The sequence below is a fragment of the Chenopodium album genome, chromosome 14, assembly GCF_948465745.1.
Source record: "Chenopodium album chromosome 14, dcCheAlbu1.1, whole genome shotgun sequence".
In the NCBI taxonomy this organism is placed as follows: domain Eukaryota; kingdom Viridiplantae; phylum Streptophyta; class Magnoliopsida; order Caryophyllales; family Amaranthaceae; genus Chenopodium; species Chenopodium album.
In genome coordinates, this window is record NC_137847.1 from 38,060,448 (window position 1) to 38,080,913 (window position 20,466).

The window sequence follows — 20,466 nt, forward strand, 5'->3', positions numbered from 1 at the left end:
ATAAGCTTATTTTTATGGAGATGGATAATTGTTACAACCTTATACAACTAAATAATTAATCTTAACCTCATGTTTGAAAATGAGGCCATAACCTTATATTAACTATCATTAATTATTAGAAATAAACAAGCAAAGTTATGATTCATTCTCGTGTCACAAAAGGGTTTGAAATAAAAAGGTTCACGAAATTATAAAAGAAAATAATTTTGTAAAAACTTTATTTCTGAAGTCATCTTAAAATAAAATAAAAGATTCTTAAAATAACACTTAGAATTAAGGCTGGTTAAAACTCTTATTTCTAAAGTCATTTTTAAAATAAGATTAAAGACATTTTAATTAAAACTCCATGAGTTAAGAAGTATATATATAATACAGTGTAATATAGGTTTCATACCACCATTAGTTCTTTAAAAATAAATTAATACAATTTTTAAAAAGCAATTAAGAGAAAAACGTGCATATTTCATCTCTTTGATAGGTTGAACTAAACAAATCATTAAAAATCATAGAAAAATGAAAAAATTATTGTGAGATATGGTTGGAAAGATATTGAAAAGTTCTAGCACTTGAGCTAAAGAAATGGAACTGATTCTGGTCGTAAGGGTTGTTTCACAGGCCATTTTTGGGTCGTGGTAAGTAATTCTTTACTCTTGAACAACCTTTGCTTAAACTCTTAATTCCTTAAGTCTTTAAGCTCACTTTAAGAAATAAATCATTCTTTAAAATATATATTAGGCAGTCACATGAATGTATTAACCTTTCATATTTAAAATGCATTATAAAGAGATGCAATGCAAAATGCAATTAACCCCCCTCTTTGTAACCTATCACCTCACCAATAGGCTTGGCTTTCTAATGTGGAGTAATGAGAGATTTAGGGCTAATTTAGCACCTAATATCATCATTACCCCTATTGGTAACATCACATGAAAACAAACACATTAGTTAGCATAATAATAATAATTAAGGAAATTAAGAAAGGAATAAAGATAATACCTCGAACTAGATGTAGCAATTTTTTGGATAACCCTTCTTACTTATCAAGGATGAAAAGATGATCACTCCTTAATTAAAGTGCAATAAAAGAGACTAAGTGATTTTTTCTTGGAGTTTTGAGATATTAAAGGACATTAATGCAAAAATAAAGCTAAAGAACTTTTTTTTGATTTTTGATTAGAGAAAATAAACTTGAAAAATAAAGCTAAATCTTGAGACACAAACCCCTTTTTTTTTTGGTTTTTAATATAGACTTACTAATATTTTTTAATAAGGATAATAAAAAAAAATAATACTTGAACTTGAAATATTTTTGTGTTTTTTTTATAGGAATTAAAGATGATAACAACTCTTAAATAAAAATAACAATATCAACTTAATTATAAGATGCTTTTAATAATCTAATAATTTAAGAATAAAGCTAAATTAGAGAGATTTTAACTGAAGCAAAGATTAGAGGAGAAAATTTTTTAGAGAGAATTTTTAGAGAGAGCATTTGTAGGAATTTTTGGTGTGTCTCGAACTTGAGAATTAGGGGGGGTATTTATAGGAAAATAAAGGGGTTAATTTGTAAATAAAAAAAGTAAATAAATTAAAAATCAAGGATTATTTTGGTAAATATCAAGATTTTGGTAATAATGAGAATCTTGTTATTAAATTCTTTCGTTTTATATGTAACAAAATTACTTAATCTGTTTTGCAACACCTAAACTGATAAAATAAAGAAAACCGTAATAAAATCAACTCTAATATTCACATAAAAAGGTTCTAAAATGCCATGGTATTACAAAAAAAAGAAAATATATGATCAAGTTATGTCACAACTCAGTAATACCCACATGGTATTGACAGGCTAAAGTCGTATCACCTAATCAAAAATAATTACCTAAGTCCACTAGCTTATGCAGATAGGGAAGTAGGGTCGAATCCACAGGGAAACAAGTCTTTCTACTCCTAATTAATTATTATAATCTAAATTATTAAAGTAACCAATATTTGTTGTGATTATAAACTATACTACGAAGATTATGAGTAAGGAGAATAATTAAGGAAGAAATCAATAATAATAAAGCCTAGGGCATAGGTTCACTAATAAACAATATTCCAGGGTAAAACACAATAATCAATCATCAATGCATTAATTAATCATATCATAAAGGGCTTTCGCTACGTATTACAATCACAGAATTAATTTACCGGTATTAAATCTCATCTCTCGAATCTCGACCTAACCATTTATAAATTAATCTGCCTATTGAAACTAAACCTAAACATCAATTCTCATCTCTCGAATCTCGAATCAATATTGCTAAACTCATACAATTAAACCTGGCCAAATTTAATTGCATAACATTAAAACAATCAATAGGAAATCAATTAAGCATTAATGATCAACAATCATAAAATTACCCTTTCATATTATTTATCAGATCCCCAAAAACCCTAGAAGGAAAACTACTCAGACATAATTAAAACTAAGCAAAACATAATATTTAAACAAGACATGAAAGAAAAATAGAATGAATAAAATACTGAGATTAATTAAGAGAGAAATCGTACCAAGACGGCGGAATTACAATAGAGTTGAGGAACAAGAAAGAAAATAAAGTCTAGAGAGAGAAAGTTGAGTAGAGAGAAGGAAGAGAATAAAAACTAGAATAAGAATAATGAAGAAGACCCCTAATCTTGCCTAATAATAACACATTAATACTAAGCAAGACAATCACCGCTAAACAAAACAAATCGGAAATCAAAACTCCCTAATTCTACACGCGCCCGGTCGGGCAAGGGCTCGCCCGACCGGGCCCGCCTTTTTTCCTCTTCAAATGCTTTCTCGCGCCCGGCCGGGCAGTGGCTCGCCCGACCGGGCCCGCCTCCTTCCCTCAGATGTCTTCTCGCGCCCGGTCGGGCGCGAGCTCCGGGCGCGGGACCCTTCATGGTGCTGCTCCGCCCCGCCCGGCCGGGCGCGCCTTCGGGCGGTGCTCTGGTGGTCCGGGCGAGGCTCCTTGGGCCTCGAGGCTCTTCCTTGGGCTCTCCAACTTGGCCCAAACGCCTCATATCTCCAAAACTGAGCCCTTAGTCACCGATTTGCTACCTCCAATCGGTCTTGGGCTATCGAACGTGGTCGCGGTCTTTCAATACTTGTAGATGCTCCTCGAAAAACCCGGGAAAATGCTCCAAGTACGCAAATTCCTACAAAACTCAAGCAAAACTACCAAAGCACTGGAAAACACAAATTAGTAATAAAAGTGGCTCGTAGGAGCCAAAAACACTACTAATTACGACCAAGGGACGGGGATAAATATATATATATAATGAACACATCAGGTATACGATAGCAGAGTGTCTAAATTTATTTAGTGACTATTATACTTACCAAGGTATTAAAACAACACTTATAAAATAAATATCAGCTCTGAGATGTCAGCTTTGAAAGTTACACAAAGACATTAGGTTACAATACTAATAGGATTGGACAAAATATTTCAGAGCTTATATAAAAAGTAAAAACAATAACCCCTGCTCTTATTAGACAGTACATATAAATTTACCCAAGAACATCTAAACATACGGCAAGACCTTAAAAGTACGAGCATTACAAATAATAACCCTTACTAAAAGTATAAAGTAAGGTAAATCATATAAAATCATAAGATTGGCATGGTCAAAGTGAAAATACACCATGTAAAATCATACAATATTAAGCCATACGACATAAATTTCAGGTAGTCAAGAGTAAACTATATTCCTTTGACCGAATGTCCTTAAAAAAAAGGTGAACCCTTATCTTGCTTTACTCTACTAAAACACAAATTTATATTTATCATAGTCATAAAAAAAAAAGATAAAAGATACAAAACTAGATCAAAACAACAGGAAAACAAATAAAACAGAAGACCCAATTCAGGTCGGCGACATAAATTAACGTAACGGAAATTACTATTTGGAATAGTGTCAAATAGTGTTTTGAATAGTGAAATGCAATACATGACACGTCTGGAATCCAGCTGTCCCAATTAGCGTCAGATAAATATTGATACAATTGAGCCAAATTGAAATTTATTGGATACAATATTAACCGCAGGGGATAAAAAAAGGTAACGTTAATTCACTATTGACGATTGTACATCAAAAATTGACAGAAGAATACACTAACTAGATTGAATAAGCAAAACAAAATGATTGAAAAAAAAAAAAGGAATGGCAGAGCCATTATGTTGCTGTGACGAAACAAGGGGAAACTAACAAGACTAAAGTATGGATAAAACAAACATCATTGCACAATAACAGAAACTTAAGTTAAAGGCACATGATCCGAATTCTACGCCGACTTTACTATTCACACATACTTATTACTACACGTTGTATTCACGAGTATTTCCCTTTTACTCTCGTCCATACTATACTCAATTATCCTTAGATAAATATCGATGGGTTTGGTCCGAACTTATATTTATCGGATCAAGTATTAACTGCGAGACAAAAAGACAAAGACATTATAACAAGCGTACATAAAAGGAGGTCCCTTTAGCACTACAACATATAGTACCCATTTAGGCGTGGGGATGTTTGTCATTTCCCTATATTGGTTGGGCATGAGTCTTTAGAGTAGTGGACTTTATAGCTTAGGTAAACTGGTCATATAATAGAGTATTGCACAAATCGCAAAAATCACTAGATAAAATAAAAAGAATAAAACTTACTCTAGCATTCTAAGTGAACATACGAATATACTTATTATACTCTAAAGGAGTAAAAAACGCTTGTTTATAAAGAAAATGACATATTCCCCTGGCGAGACAAAAAATATTGTACTTTATACTATACGATTATTATACATATACATATAAAAATACGGTCTAAAATACTTACTTTTTACTATAACAAGAAATTACCCTTATCCAAAATCTCCACTCACCACTTAATTCTTATCTTCTTCCATCTTCCTCCTTACCCGAAAAAACCAAACAAAAAAAAACACATTAAAACTCGGCCACCATGTTTCGAGAAAACCAGGAAGATCAGCTTGTCTTCACCTTTGAGGAAGACATGAGGATGATAAGGGTGTACTTCATGTACATTGTGGGGCTAGTGGTCCTCTTAATGGTTGTATTAATTTTACTTGTTAATCCACAAGTAAAACCCGAAAATTACTTCGGTGGAGTAGGGTAAAAATACATGTAGTGTTAGCTGTACTTCTATATTTTGTAATTTAGTAGTTTAGAAGTACAAATTGTAACATGTATTTTGGAAATTATAAATAAAAATCATTATTATTACTTGTTTTCTTCGTTTCAAATAATAAAACTAACGTCATTAAGTTTATAAAATATATTTAGCAAAATAATAATAATTATTTGCAAAAAACGATAACTATAATAATAAAAGATAATTAATAGTGATAATTACAAAAGTAAGATCAAAATTCGGTGTCTACAGATTGCCCCACATTGATTGAGTTTAAATAAAACGATAATCAATGTTTGAGAAAAGACACGAAATTTTGATGTATGTTTTTGAAAAAATGAAGGAAAATCCCAATTGATTTTCATTTAAACATTGGCTTTGGTGCAGCTGAAAAATAAAGTGAAATTCTCACTCAATTACAACACAAGTGTTTGCTTGGGTGCAGCTGGAAAACTGGCTGGAAAATAGAGTGAAATTCTCACTCAATTGCAACACAAACGTTGTCTTAGGTGCAGTTGAAAAACTGGCTGAAAAATAGAGTGAAATTCTCACTCAATTGCAACACAAATGTTGGCTTGGGTGCAGTTGAAAATCTGGCTGAAAAATAGAGTGAAATTCTCACTCAATTACAACACAATTATTGGCTTGGGTGCAATTGAAAAATTGGCTGAAAAATAGAGTGAAATTCTCACTCAATTGCAACATAAATGTTAGCTTGGATGTAGTTGAAAAACTGGCTGAACGTTGCACTAGTTTAATTTAGATAGATGTTTAAAAGATCAAAATTCCAATTTGCACGAGCTTTAGGGAAGATAATAATCATTCTTGAAGGAACATAGTTTATGGATTTCGGATGCAAAAACATCAGGTGGTTTGTACCGAGTTTTCGGAAAAGTAAACTCCTTCGGCCTTTTCTTCCTGGCACCATTATCACCACCACCCTTATAAAAAGGGAGGTGATACTCATTATTTCTACACCAAATCAATTCCCTCCTTAACCTTTCAAGCTTCTTAAGTCTTATTTCTTCTCTCCTTAATTTTTCTAAGAAAAAATGAATGCAATGTTTCAAGAAATCAATGAAATCAGTGGAGCTAGAAAGCTCCAACTAAAAGGAGTGGTAGAAAACATTTCTCCACCTCGTCTTTCCCCTTATACAAGTGTCTTTACTAGAACCATCACCCCTCTCCTATCTATTCAGCCTCGGTATGATATGATTCATGCTGCTGTTGAATTTTGGGATGAAGAACGCCATGTTTTTCGCTTTGGAGAGATGGAAATGACCCCCCTTCTGGAAGAAGTGGAGGGTTTACTAGGCCTTCATAAACGAGGCCGTGTGATTACACCTGCTGACCCAAGGGCAACAAATGCGGTCATGAGGGATTTGATAGGTATACCATTAAATATGGAAAGCAATTATCGCCTGCTCGACATTTTAATGTTAGAGAATTTCCTTGAAACTTTCTCTTTACCTCATTAGAAATTTGCCAACAATGGAAAATTTCCAAAAGTGCCAAGAAAGAGCTTGCATCCTTTTATTGCTCGGCCTTGTTTTACTCAAGGAATCATTATTTTCCTGTCATGTTCACTGCCTTTCTTTGTTGTCACAGATTGAGTCAGGGAACCGTTTAGGGCCTCTTATCCTAGGGGAACTTATGATGGGGCTTGACCATCTGCAACAAAATCCAGGGGGTTTTGTCAAAGGATGTCCAATCGTGCTTCAACTCTAGTTATGTGAGAAATTCAAGCTATCTAGACCACCTATTCGATTCCTTACCAAACCCGACATATTCGGGAGAGAGGTTTTTTTCCTATATTCCGTCAATGTTGCAACCATGGTGCATGGACAGACTTTTTCGCCGCAGCTGATGTGGAACGGATCATTTCATTTCTCAACATAGATTCCATAACAATTAGCACTAGCAGGCGCAGAGGTGTCCAACTTCTAGGATTGTGTCGCGTCACCTTATATCTTCCTTGGAGATGCTTGAGACAAGCGGGCCAACTCCAACGACTCCTAGAGTTCCATGAGCTCCCAGTGGTACCTTGTACCACTTATGAAATTGGGAATGTGGAATCTCTTAGGGCATCATCTCGTGTATGGCAATTTGCACGAATGCTCCCAGCATTTTCAGTTCTTGAGGATAATGTTCCAACGATGTCCTACGCAACATGGTTGTTGGAATACCTCGAGGGTGATGCTTAAATAAATCCTTAGAAGGATTTCCTTATTGTATTTCAATACTTGTACTTGTGTTTCCCTTGTTTGTGCATTTTCAATTCCAAAAGAAGAAATCATATCCGAAGGCATTGGTTTTTCGGGAATGGTGTATGTGGTTGTTGTTTTCGTGGTTTTTTTTTTAAAAAAAAAAGCTGTAACCTCGCCAAAAAGCGAGAGAGTTTGTGTTATAAAAAAAATAATAAAAAAAATTAAAAAAAAAATTGTTTGTTTGTTGTAATCATATTTTGTTAAGTATTAACTTGATCATGATCTTTTAATAATAATGAATATTTCTACATGACCCTCAAGCATGCAATGCAAACATGAATGAAATCTAAACTTTAACATGATACACATATACCTATCTAAAGCTAGTAGGAGATTCACGTTTTTTTTTATTTTTTATTTTTTTGCGAATCTCACAAACACAACACTATACCAATCAAGCATAATACTTTTTCAACTGATCAAGGTTGGTGAAATGAACAAACTCATTTCCATCAAGATCCATCAATTTTACTGCTCCTGCTGGTGTAAGATGTTTGACCAGGAAAGGACCAGACCAATTTGGCTTGAACTTTCCACGTGGATCATGAATCGGTGCTCGATTTTCCTTAAGTACCAAATCTCCTTCTTGTATATTCCTTTCCCTGACCTTTTTATTAAAAGCCCGAGCAATGCGTCTTTGATAAATTTGAATATTGTGAAGGGCATGTAACCTTCGTTCACTTGCTAAAGAAAGCTCATCGTATCGTTCTTTAAACCATTGTTCTTCAGATATCTCTCTTTCATTCACTACGCGAAGCGATTGAATCTCTGTTTCGATTGGAAGAAGCGGATCAATTCCATATACCAAAGAATATGGAGTAGTCCCAGTTGGTGTTCGAATGGAAATCCTATATCCCCACAGTGCATTAGGGAATTTTATTAGGCCATTCTCTAGCCCTATCTGTCATCTTGGCGATTATCGTCTTGATAGTTTTGTTAGCTGCTTCAACAGCTCCATTGGTTTGAGGACGATATGGCGAAGATTGGTGATGCCTGATTTTGTACTTCTCAAGGATTTCTTTAAGATGGCCTTCAAACTGTGAACCATTGTCAGAGATAATTTCAAAAGGTATCCCATACCGACATATAATGTTATTGATTACAAATTTTGAAACTTGTTTTGCCCCTAGTTTTGAATATGATGATGCCTCCACCCATTTTGAAAAATAATCAACAGCAACCAATATATATTGATGCCCGTTCGAAGCTTTCAGATGTATTTGCCCAATGATATCTATGCCCCAGCTAGAAAAGGGCCATGGCGAAGTAAAATTATTCATGCTAATTGGTGGCATATGATTAAGGTTTGCAAATATCTGACATTTTTTGCATGTTCGTACAAAATGGATGCAATCACTTTCCAAGGCAGTCCAATAATACCCTGCTCGAAGAATCTTCCGAGCAAGCATTCGTCCATTCATATGAGGCCCACATTCTCCCCCATGTACTTCCTCCATGATCCTTTGTGTCTGTTCCCCATCAATACATAATTGCAAATTTCCATCGAAACTTTTATGATACAACAAACCTTTTAATATTGTGAAATGAGAAGCTAGCCTTTGAATAGCCAACTGATCCTTCTTGTGACTCCCTTCAGGATATTCTCCATTGATTAGATACTTCTTAACATCAGTATACCAAGCATCCTCACTGTCTTCTTGGGTTAATAGAGAAATTGTTGGTTCAAAATTAACCACTGGAATTTCTTTTTCTACAATCGTTATCGACTGTACCTTTACATCATCGTCCCAAGTCAAATTTACCGCAAGATTTGCCAAAGCATCGGTGAAGCTGTTTTTCTCGCAAGGGAGATGTTTGACTCTATTTCTTCATAGAATGGGATAAATTGTTGAAGATACTCCGTGTACATTTGCAACCTTTCGTCCCGAACATTCCAAGCTCCAATAGTCTGGGAAATTATGAGATAAGAATCACCGTATACCATGAGATTTTTTGCACCAGCTGCTAATGCTGCTTTGATTCCATAGATGCAAGCTTCATATTCAGCCGTGTTATTCATCGATGGGAAACTAAGCTTCATAGCGAAGGGAATATGTACTCCATAAGGATCAATCAATAATACTCCTGCACCATTGCCCCTCCTGTTAGAGGCTCCGTCGAAATACATCTTCCATTGTGACGTACTAAGACAGAAAATATGTTCATCTGGAAAATCATCATTAAATTCATTACTCGATATGGTTCCATCAGCCAAAGCTTCAGATATAGCCCTCCCTTTAACAGACTTTTGATTCACACACTGAATGTCAAATTCTGACAATATCGCATGCCATCTTGCTATTCTTTCACTCAAGATTGGTTTCTCAAAAATGTACTTGATTGGATCTAACCTCGAAACCAGATAAATAATATGTGCTTGCAAATAATGTTGAAGCTTCTTTGTTGCGTAAATAAGGGCAATGCAAGCTCTTTCCAAAGGCGTGTATCTAGTTTCATACTCAAGGAACTTTTTACTGAGGTAGTAGATAGCTATTTCCTTCCTTGTACCCTCTTGGTATTGTGCCAAAAGAGCTCCCATGGCCGTTTTTGTGATAGTAAGATATAATATCAAGGGCTGCCCTGGCTTTGGTGGCATTAAAACTGGAGGATTAGAGAGGTACTCTTTCATTGAATTGAATGAAGCCTGACATTAGTCATTCCATTTTGTAGGAACATTTTTCTTAAGTAACTTGAATATAGGTTCACACCGGGTTGTCAATTGTGATATGAACCTACTAATATATTGGATTCTACCAAGAAATCCCCGAATCTCCTTTTCTGTTCTTGGTGGAGGAAGCTCTTGTATGGCCTTTACCTTGTCAGAGTTAACTTTAATTCCGTCTTGACTTACAACGAAGCCCAGAAGCTTTCCCGAAGTTACTCTAAATACACATTTTTGAGGATTCAATCTCATATTGTATTTCCTAATTCTGTCGAAGAATGAATTTAAAGCATCAATGTGTGTCTCACGATCATGACTTTTGACAATCATGTCATCAACATAGACCTCCACAATATCATGGATGAGATCATGCAAAATCGTCGTTGCAGCCCGTTGATAGGTTGCCCCGGCATTCTTTAATCCGAAGGGCATTGCTCTATAACAAAAGGTTCCCCATGGGGTAATAAAAGAAGTTTTTGACATGTCCTCTTCTGACATGAGTATCTGATTGTATCCCGAGAATCCATCCATGAATGAGAACATGGCATGTTCAGCAGTGTTATCAACTAGAACATCAATATGGGGCAATGGAAAATAGTCTTTTGGTGATGTTGAATTTAAATCCCTAAAATCAATGCATACTCTGACCCTTCCATCTTTTTTGGGCACTACCACCACATTCGCCAGCCATTCTGGATGCTTGATTGGTTTGATGAAGTTGGCTTCAAGCTGCTTTTGAATTTCTTCTTTAACTTTGAGACTAACTTCTGGTTTCATTCTATGAAGCTTTTGTTGCTTCGGCTTGCTATCGGGGTAGAGTGGTATACGATGTTCAGCAATATTACGATCGACACCAGGCATATCAGCATAAGACCATGCAAACACATCCACATATTCTTTAAGTAAAATAATGAACGCATTTTGTTCATCGAGGGAAAGGGAAGACCCTATCTTGACTTCTTTTACATCATTATCCATACCTATATTTACAGTTATAGACTCTTCCATGGGGGTCACACATGATTTAGGTTCATTGAAAAGTTCATTATTAGAAAATGCATCATGATCAAGATCAATTTCTTGTACGAAAATATGTTTACAAGCAACTTCATCGATGTCTTTATGATATGAGATATCAGGCAGTGTATGGATAGATGATTGGCTAGATGATGAGTTATCGGTTTCATAACCGTCTGAGGTAAAGGATTGAAAAGGATATAGTTCGAGGAAAGGAAGGAATTGTTCTTGAGCTTTGGGTCGGATATTGTTTTCAACTTCTGTTTTTATAGGAGTGATAAGTGTAACGGGGTCGAATCGAACTTCATAATCATAAATTGGTGAAAACAAGCCTCTTAGAACTCCTTGCTTTAGATGGTCAGCCCAATCAATATCTTTCTTAAATACTGGTTTCTTATCAAACCATTTCTTAATAAATTCTTCATTCCTTGCTTCTACAAAGAAAATTTCTAACCCAAGGTGAATTTTCTCTTTATCCAAGTCACACCAAGGTTCAGGAAACTCATAAAATGGCTCAGTGTCGTTTTGCAACACAAATTGCCCATTCAAGGTGAGAGACTTCCTTTTCATAACTTTAGAACCCATTTTCTCATTAAAACCTAAACCATGACGATTTCGCTTATCAATTATTAGGATTGGGTGCCTCATGCCTTCACCATTTCGTCCTAAACCAGCTCCCGGAACATAACCCATTTTCATCATCAATTGAAGTCCTCTGGTAAGTGTTTGTGGTATTGGATCTTGGATGGAATCTGGGGATAAAGTAGATTTTCGAGTTTGGTTGGTCATTGGTTGGCCAAGGATACCTAAACATTACATACTCAAGATTAAGACTTCCTCCCTTTTTTTTGAAAATAATAAAAAAAAAAAAAAGTAAATGACAAATGCAAAAATGCATGCGGGAAGAAGATTTTGGTAAACATTTAAAAGACTTCTGTTAAGTTAGATAAGTTAGCGGGGTGTTCATTCCAAAAAATCTTTTAATTATTTCGGGTCGCGCCATAAGGCTGCCTACGTATCTCCAGACAAATTTTTTTGTTTTTTTTTTTCAGAGAATCAGACCCGTCGTAGTTCAAAATGGAAGAAGAATATTTTTTTTTTTTGAAACAGCTGCACTCGATCAGAGTTGCCTAGGTACCCCAATAACAATGTGCGTGCAAGTACAATTTTTGTGTATGATCATGAAATAGTGCTTTGTGGGATCAAGCTGTACGTAGTTCTTTATACCAAAAGAAAATATAAAGAGAAAGAAAAAAATGCTTGGTTTTCAAAGTTCATACTACTCCTCTCATTCATCCTTCTTGATGGAGGGTAAGATAGAGATCACCATGTTGTTGCAGATGCTTCCTTCCCCGTGCAGAGATTCCTTAGGCTTCAGGATTTTCAACAGTCTTTCTCGTAGTCTTGTTGAGATATCTTTTCCGAATAGTGACGAGCAATCACAAGAGTGGGATCGTCTTCGCGTGTCAAAATGGAAAGGGCATTTATGGACACTTTCTGATTCGGGCAGGAAATTCCAATTGTGCGCTTTATAAACCAACGGAGGGCATGACATTCATTAGTATCATGGCCATGTAACTGATGATAGTGACAATATTTATTGAGATTTGGCCCAACAGGATCAGCTCCTGCTCGACGAGGTAGTGGCTTGATACGACCTTCTTCGAGTAGTTGAAGGAACAAATCAGCTTGAGAGGCCTGTGGCTATGTCGGGCTTGTCTCTGGTGCGCTAAACTTAGGATGGGCCGGAGTGATGACCCCACGATCAATGAGATCCTGGATTGCACACTTAAAGTCGTAACAAGTATCTGTTCTATGCTCATATTGATGACAATAACTGCAATACTGTCTCATATCGGTTCCATGTGGTGGTAATGAATACACATAGCTTTTTGCCCGAAGAATACCTTTTTTTCTCAAACGATCGTACACCACACTCAATGGTTCGTCGATTCGAGTGAATATCCTCCTGTTAGCTCTTTCACCTTGAGGGTGCACCTTAGGCCTTCTTTCCTGTAGTCGATAGGCATCAATTTCATAACCATGTCTCTCCATGTGCGAGAAATCGGCATATTTGATGGAGACCATATGTCGATAATAGAAATCATTTAATTTCCTTAGTAATATCAACATAAACTCCCGATCAGTAATAGGAAAACGAAGTTGAGCCCGAATGTAAGAACATCTTGAAAAGAGATGTGAAAATGATTCCCGGTCACTTTGCTCCATATTCACTAGCTTCAGTTTTTCGGTGTCAGTCTGTCGAAATTCAAACGCCCAATCACTGAATGATTGAGCTATGTATCCCCAAGAACCTTTACTTGTTACCCCTGAGGTATAATACCAGGATAACGCGGGTCCATCCAGACTTTTGTTGAACAACATAGGAAAATGTTCTTCTGGAACATTTAAGGGATATAAGGTGTTCACAAAGTTGTATAAATGGAGGATGGGATCTCCCAACCCATTGAACTTCTCGAACTGGGGGAGATTAAGATAACGATCTTCATGCCTGTAGTTAGGGAAAAGAATCAACTCCTCCGGGTATACTAACCTTCTATAACACAGGCATCGAAATCCAAATCAAAATCCTCGGCCCTAGATCTCTTCCGAGATCCCTCGTCATGACCCTGTCTGAAAGAATTACTTGTCCAAGATTCTCCTCTAAAACATGTGTCGTTGTCTTTTAGAGTTTTAGGCTCTCTTTCTACCTCATCTTTATTGGACCAATTTGTTCCACCCCTAACTTTTTGAGGTTTAACCTCAGAGTTATTGTCATCTTCTTGAAGCCCTTCTTCTGGATCTTCCTCAGTTCCTACTTCTTCCAGATCTTCCTTAGTTTCTTTATATTCCTCTAAGTCCTCTTCCGGATCTTCCTCGGTTTCTTCTTCTTCCTTCCATGAGCCAATTGAATTAGATCCAATATTATGAATAGTGAATCCGTCTAATCGACTACCCTCTTCTTCATCTAAGTAGAGCACTGATTTTCCAACACTAGAAACATTCATAATTTCTGGATTACCCACAAGTGTTACCGCACCATGATCCGTGAGCATCTTCACCTTTTGGTGTAAGGTAGAGGCTACCGCCCTGTTCTCATGAAGCCAAGGTCTTCCGAGCAAAAGGTTAAAGCACGCTTCAATGTCAATTACCACAAATTCAAAATGTCTAGCCACTGGCCCATATTCCAAAAGTAACTCAATTGACCCCAAAACATCTCTTTTGGCATTGTCATAAGCCCTAACAACCTGGCTTGAAGGTGTCAAGTCTTCTTTTTGATAACCCAGCTTTGTCATAACTCGATATGGGCATACATTGATGGCAGAACCATTGTCAATAAGTACCCGAGGTATTGTCCACCCATGACATTTCACAGTTATGTGCAAAGAATTATTATGGTTGACACTTTCTGGAAGATCATTGTCGGTAAACATTAAAGTGCGGTCGGCTCCATGAATAAGTCCTACCATTTGATCCGGTGTTATGGATGGATCGATTGAAGCTTCATTGATATGTCTCAGAACAGCAGCCCGATGGGGTTGTGAATGAGTCAATAACTTCCATATGGAAACATTTGTATCAACCTCCTTCATGCGCTTAATAGCATCATCTTCTTCCTTATTCTCCTCTGGCAATTCCTTGTCTTTTTTTTTTCCTTCTCAAGGCTTCCACGGGGTTCTCATCTTCAAGATATGAAGGTTTAAAATGACGACCTGCGCGAGTCAAATGAGCCATATGTAGATCTTCATCATCACTAAGATCGTCAAGGTAGATCGGATATTGAAGATTACTAGGGGTATTAAGGTGTGCCCCAACATTTTCCTCAGCAATTGATAACAATGAGAAAGCCTCCTCTTCATTATCTATTAGGCAAAATGCCCCATTATAACCCATAGTGGTGCAGACATCAGAGAACGGATCCTTATTAAGGGTAACACCGGAACCCTTGCACGGCACAAGCTTGACCTTTTGCTGAGTGGAGTGATCATACACAACACGCACATAATTCTTGGATAATTTCATCTCATACATTCGAGGGGAATTTCGAACCATTAATAATGTTGGATCAATCTAGTTACCAAAAGTGGAGATGGTGTTTATAGAGACAAGAGACTTATGATTGGGAAGAGGATTATTAGTGATGCTTGGTTGTGTATTTTTAAATTTATCAGAGGATGCCCCAACTGAAAGCCTTCCTCTATCTAATAGATCTTGAATACGGTGCTTGAATGCTTTGCAATTTTCAATGTCATGCCCAGGCCCTTGATGGAATTCACAGTGTTGGTTTGGGTTGTAACTGGGAGGAGGGTTTCTTGGGGGTGGCCTTGGGTTTAAAGGTTGAACAAGGTTGGCCTTTTTTTAGTTTGGAGAAAGCTTGAGCATAGGTCATGTTCAAGGGAGAAAAATCCCTCTGTGGCCTGAGTTGGAATGCTGGTGCGACGCCAATATTGTGTATCAAGTTTGTTGGTTTTGAGGGTATTGAGTCATTGTTATTGGTTTTCCTGTTGCCCCTAAATTTAGGATTGCAAAAGGGGTTACTGCTGCTCCCTTCATCCTTCTTGATATCTCCCTTTTTTATGGCATCCTCCACCAAGGTTCCTGTTGATATGAGAGCCTTGAATGACGGAAAATACTGGAAAGCCATTCGTCCTTGATAGACAGGAAGAAGATTCTTCACTATCATTTGTAATTGTTCTTCCTCATTCGGCCTATTCACCATCTTTGCAGCCTTGTTTCTCCATCTAGTAATGAAGGCGAAAAACGTCTCATTAGGATTTTGCGCAGTCGTCTCCAAATCCCTCCTTATTACATCGATCTCTTCATTATATCTGTATTGGCTAGAAAATTCTTGCACAATATCAACCCACGAAGTTTTCTTTGAATTTTCCAGATTAAGAAACTAATGTGCGGTAGCCCCATCTAAATATTGTTGAAACAATTGTGCCATTAAAGGTTCATCAACACCCCAAGGACTCATAGCCCCTTAGTACAGTTTTAAGAAATTGGTGGGACTTCCTGTACCATCAAATCTCGTGAGATTCGGCATCTTAAACCCAGGTAGCAGTCGTGATTTCGGAAATAAGGTGAGACCATGAATATCCAACCAAGGTTCCGCTTTGGTCATACCCTTCAGTACTTCCTTGAGCCTGAGAATATCTTCCTCAATTTTGGTAGGAGCTTCTCTATCACCATTTCCATCATCTAAATGCAATGGTGAAGCTACCTTTGAATCATGGTGAGGAGGAGGAGCACTTGCACTCTGTCTTAACAAACTCTGTATTGTTTGTTCCATAGTATCTTGACGATCAAGGATAGCTCACGTCATTCCTCGAAGATCATTAGCTGGATCAGAGTTTAGCGAACTTTCATGGCCAGGAATCTCAGACATTTCGCTTGGTGGTGGAGAATGAATTTCCCTTGGCGTCGAATGACCCGGTGAGAAAGCTACTGAATCAGATTGTAAACTATGAGAAGAGGTTTGCCGGACAAGCCTAGATCCTGTGCGGGTCTAGGTAGATTTCCTGGGGTAAAAAGGGAACATTACAAAAAAAACTTCTTCGACAAGCTAAAAAAAATAAAAGATTTTTTTAAAAGAAATGAACACCCCCTTTTTTTTAAAAAAAAAACTTGGACCCTATTACGAAGATTCCTTGCGTGTTGAACACAACATTGGTTCTCGGCTTATAAAAAACTAAAACTTGAACAAGGATTATTCACCCAAACTTCTTCTCTCTCTAAAATCTCAAGTGTTTTCTTTTGAGATTTTACTCACTTTGCTTAAATTTGAGTTATAGATCCTAATGCCTCACGCATTAGAGATTTAATTCACTTCTTCTCTGAAACTTCGCGCTCCTCCCTCCAAGAATTACAAGAGAGAGAACGCAACGAGATTCTTAGTTCAATACGGCCAGAAGATCATCCATCTCAATTTTCTAGGGAAAACCTCTCTCTCCCTTATGATCAAAATTCTACAGCTATCCCACCTTCAGTTCCTCTAGTGAAACTTGCACTAGTGACTGGTCCACCCCAGGTATTCGAGATAAATAGCTCTCCAAAGTCACTCTCCTTATTTGTGGCAGATACGATGGTGCTAGCTATGTCTCTATTCCTACGTTTCTCTGGAGACTCGTTTTACCCTATCATAGCTACTATAAGTCAACAAAACCTCCCTTTTGCTAGCCAACTCGTAGAGAGTCCGAACCTACCACCACATTTCCCTTTTAACCTTCCTATGTACTCGTCTCTCAGGTTATTGTTTTGGGATGCTTTTGGGTACTGTACGAGTCAAATATTACATACTATCTCCATATTACACAAAACCTATATTCCTACTTGTTTGGTCCTATTCATCTCTAATTTGTCAATCGGCAAGGAGGTCTCTGAAAATATAGACGTAACAAAGTCTTGTATTCTTGCAGGGCATAACTCTCTCCCATCAACTCTATTCCTATGGAGTGACACATGTTTCTTTTCACTCACTCGATTGTCTGAAGGATCAATAGCCATATCGGCTTACAATACCCCTCGCAGTATTTACTCTTGGACTTCCTCACGCCAAGGGAGAGGCCCACCCCAAAGCTCAGTTAATCATCCTTGGTTGGGTATATCAGATTTCATAACCTATAATCACTTAACAATGATGATGGGTGGTCCTTCAAACTATCGAGAATCTAAGGAGAATTTTATTCAAAAACTACCTCCGCGTCATAGGCGTTACGTATCTCGTCTCCCTGAGACTTAATGGTCAATAGGTCAAAGGAGTCTCTTCATAATAATATATAGATTAACTAGGGCATTGTCGACAACTCCTTGGTCACAAGAGGATCCTCATACTCTATCTCTAGCAGCCTTATCGGATGGATCAGATGGATGTAGAGGTGGGTATATATTGCGAGAACCCGGGCATGTTTGGAAGTTTGGTTTTGGTTCAAGGCTGAGAGGACCTAGCTTTTCCTTTTTCTCGCTTTGTTTACTGCAAAATGGGTTGCAAAAGGCTCGCTCTCTAGAGGTGAAACAATTAGAAGTAGTGATGGACGTTAACCACTTCATCTCATCTCTGACTAGGCTTGATGTCTACCCCGCAAATACCGAGCAAAAGTTATGTGACATACTACTCCTAATGCGCTCTCGTGGTGGGAAGTTAGTATTCCACATTCCCCTCAAGACATGCTTCGAGGAGTCTGCCTTACGGTTGATCATTGCCAAGGGTCTACTTGGGGTCAAACAGAGGTGTTCGAAGCTCCACCGTCTCCTGAGATTCAGTTAGGGCCTTTTTGACTTTTGCATTATGTATTTTTTTTATTCACTGTCATGGTTGTATCACTATGTAAATATGAATTAATGTTCTTTTCCGTCTATTTTCCACCTCATGATGAAGGAAAGCAAAATAAATAAATAAATAAATAAATAAATAAGTGAAACCTGCAACAATAACAAACTGTTAGTGGCCGGGCCCGAAGGCTGCCTACGTATTCCTGAGTGCGGAAATGTGCTGAGTGTAATGTGATTCAGGAAATCAGGCCTATCGTAGTTCGACACAATAAGGAAACCAACTTTTTAATTTTTGCGACTGCACTCAAAGCGAGCTGCTTACGTACCCTGTTACAAGATTTTTTTTCACTTTTTTTTTAGGGATCAAGTCGCTCGTAGTTCACAAAGAAAAAAAAACTTTTACAGAGATAACTTTAACTACCATGCATCTATTTCCCCGGTCAAAAGTCGCTTCTCCCAAACAGCTTTCCGTTTAGCAACATAGAAAAGGTTATCTTCTTTGTCCAAGATCCATGATGCCCATGCTTTACATACTACCATGCACGATTCCGTTGTAAAAAGGTCGATGTTGTCGAGGAAGATGTAGGGTTCCATGATTTCTCGAAGAGATGCCACTTTATTTGCAGATGTTTGAACCCCCTCACAAGGAACTGCTATATCTTTGTCGTAAAGCCAATCATACCTTCTTCGGATAACATCGGCCTTTGCCTTATTGGGCATCCAATTTGGCTTGTCCCGTTTATTCTCCGGAATAGGAAAATATATTGTTCTTTTTGCAAAGGGTGGGCGCCTTATTTCAACAGCTTCATTATTTTCTATGCGATGACCCGCTGTGCTTACGGTGATTATCCAGCCGCCATACTGCGACGAGCTTTCTCCTTCATAGGCTCCCCTGCTATAGTCACCACATATAGTGATGATACCCCATGATGCTCTCATTCTGAATTTTTTATGTAAGCTAGACGAGACTGCTTTACACCCGTGCAACCAAGGTCTCCCTAATAACAAGTTGCATAAGAGTCGAAAATCCACTACCATAAACTCTATGCTGAACAGAGCGTTCTCATGTACCAAAGGTAAGACTATAGACCCCGTCACTTCCCTGGGCAATTGGTCAAAACCTCTAAGAAGAATGGAGCGGTAAGTGATATGTAAATCATTGTACCCTAGCTCGTACAGGTATTCTCGGGAACAGAGATTAACATCAGATTCGGTGTCAACCAATATGTGATTGATATAACTTGAACCGTGTCGAAGAGTGATATGCAGTGGTTCATTTTGATAGTGATTAGGGGGTAAATCGCTATATGTAAAGGTGAGCCCTGGATCAACATCGTGATGTTCGACGTTTTTCCCTTTTCGTGAGGAAGAGTGAAAAGCGTCTAAGGTTTTGAATACGTTTTGAGAAAACATTGATTCATGGATAGGCACATCATATAATAATTCGGGGCTAGTTTGACGAGAATGAGGGGCAATGTTTTCTTGGCGAGAGGCCTTGGATCGTTCTATAGTGGAAACCTTTGGATGCGGGCTTTTATCATTTGGAGATTCAGGTCGCAAAGTTAAACTCTTAGAGCCATCATGGAAAGGTTAAGGATTCACGAAGTTGTGTCGGCGTCTTTTGGGATTGAACTAACATGAGGGGATGAAATTGGTAAATCCAAAGCTGACCAAGTTTGATATCATAGGGAACTGGTATATCATAAATTATGAAACTTGTGGTGAAACTTACACCTTTGTATTTTACAATTGCATCAATTTTACCACATACATTTTCATATACATCGTTGTTACAAAAGTCATCTATTGTTACAGGTCTAAGTTCTTCCTCTTCGAATTCCCAATCAACAAATGTATGGTACGGGCACAGATTAATGGAAGACTCTTCATCAATGTGGACATGATGATACTTGATGTTATGACATATCATTGCATGATCCAGTGAGTCATTTATAAAACCTTTTCTAATCAAATCGTCTTTGACCTGGTGCGGATCAAGTTTGAAGATTTCCCTCAAATCTCTAAAAGGGGTTGAGGCGTTTATGATTGTTCTTTTGAGATAAT

The 20,466-nt window shown here is 37.4% G+C and overlaps 1 protein-coding gene across 1 annotated transcript; it reads right to left on the reverse strand.

Moving 5' to 3' along the window:
* Positions 1–7,845: 7,845 nt before the first annotated feature.
* LOC145578023 (uncharacterized) lies at positions 7,846–9,990 on the reverse strand. The gene is made up of 3 exons (XM_081635430.1): positions 9,320–9,990; positions 8,832–9,278; positions 7,846–8,299 (listed from the first exon to the last, which is right to left on the reverse strand). The coding sequence occupies exons 1-3, from the start codon at positions 9,988–9,990 to the stop codon at positions 7,846–7,848; spliced, it is 1,572 nt and encodes a 523-aa protein (XP_081491556.1).
* Positions 9,991–20,466: the final 10,476 nt, after the last annotated feature.

What these genes read in the sequence shown, in the direction of transcription:
- LOC145578023 (XM_081635430.1), bottom strand. Translation starts at nt 9,990, where the DNA reads ATGGGAGCTCTTTTGGCACAATACCAAGAGGGTACAAGGAAGGAAATA. An exon ending in CGGGACGAAAGGTTGCAAAT is followed by an intron (nt 9,279 to 9,319) that starts GTACACGGAGTA and finishes CATTCTATGAAG; the next exon opens with AAATAGAGTCAAACATCTCC. An exon ending in CGGAAGATTCTTCGAGCAGG is followed by an intron (nt 8,300 to 8,831) that starts GTATTATTGGAC and finishes GTGGGGATATAG; the next exon opens with GATTTCCATTCGAACACCAA.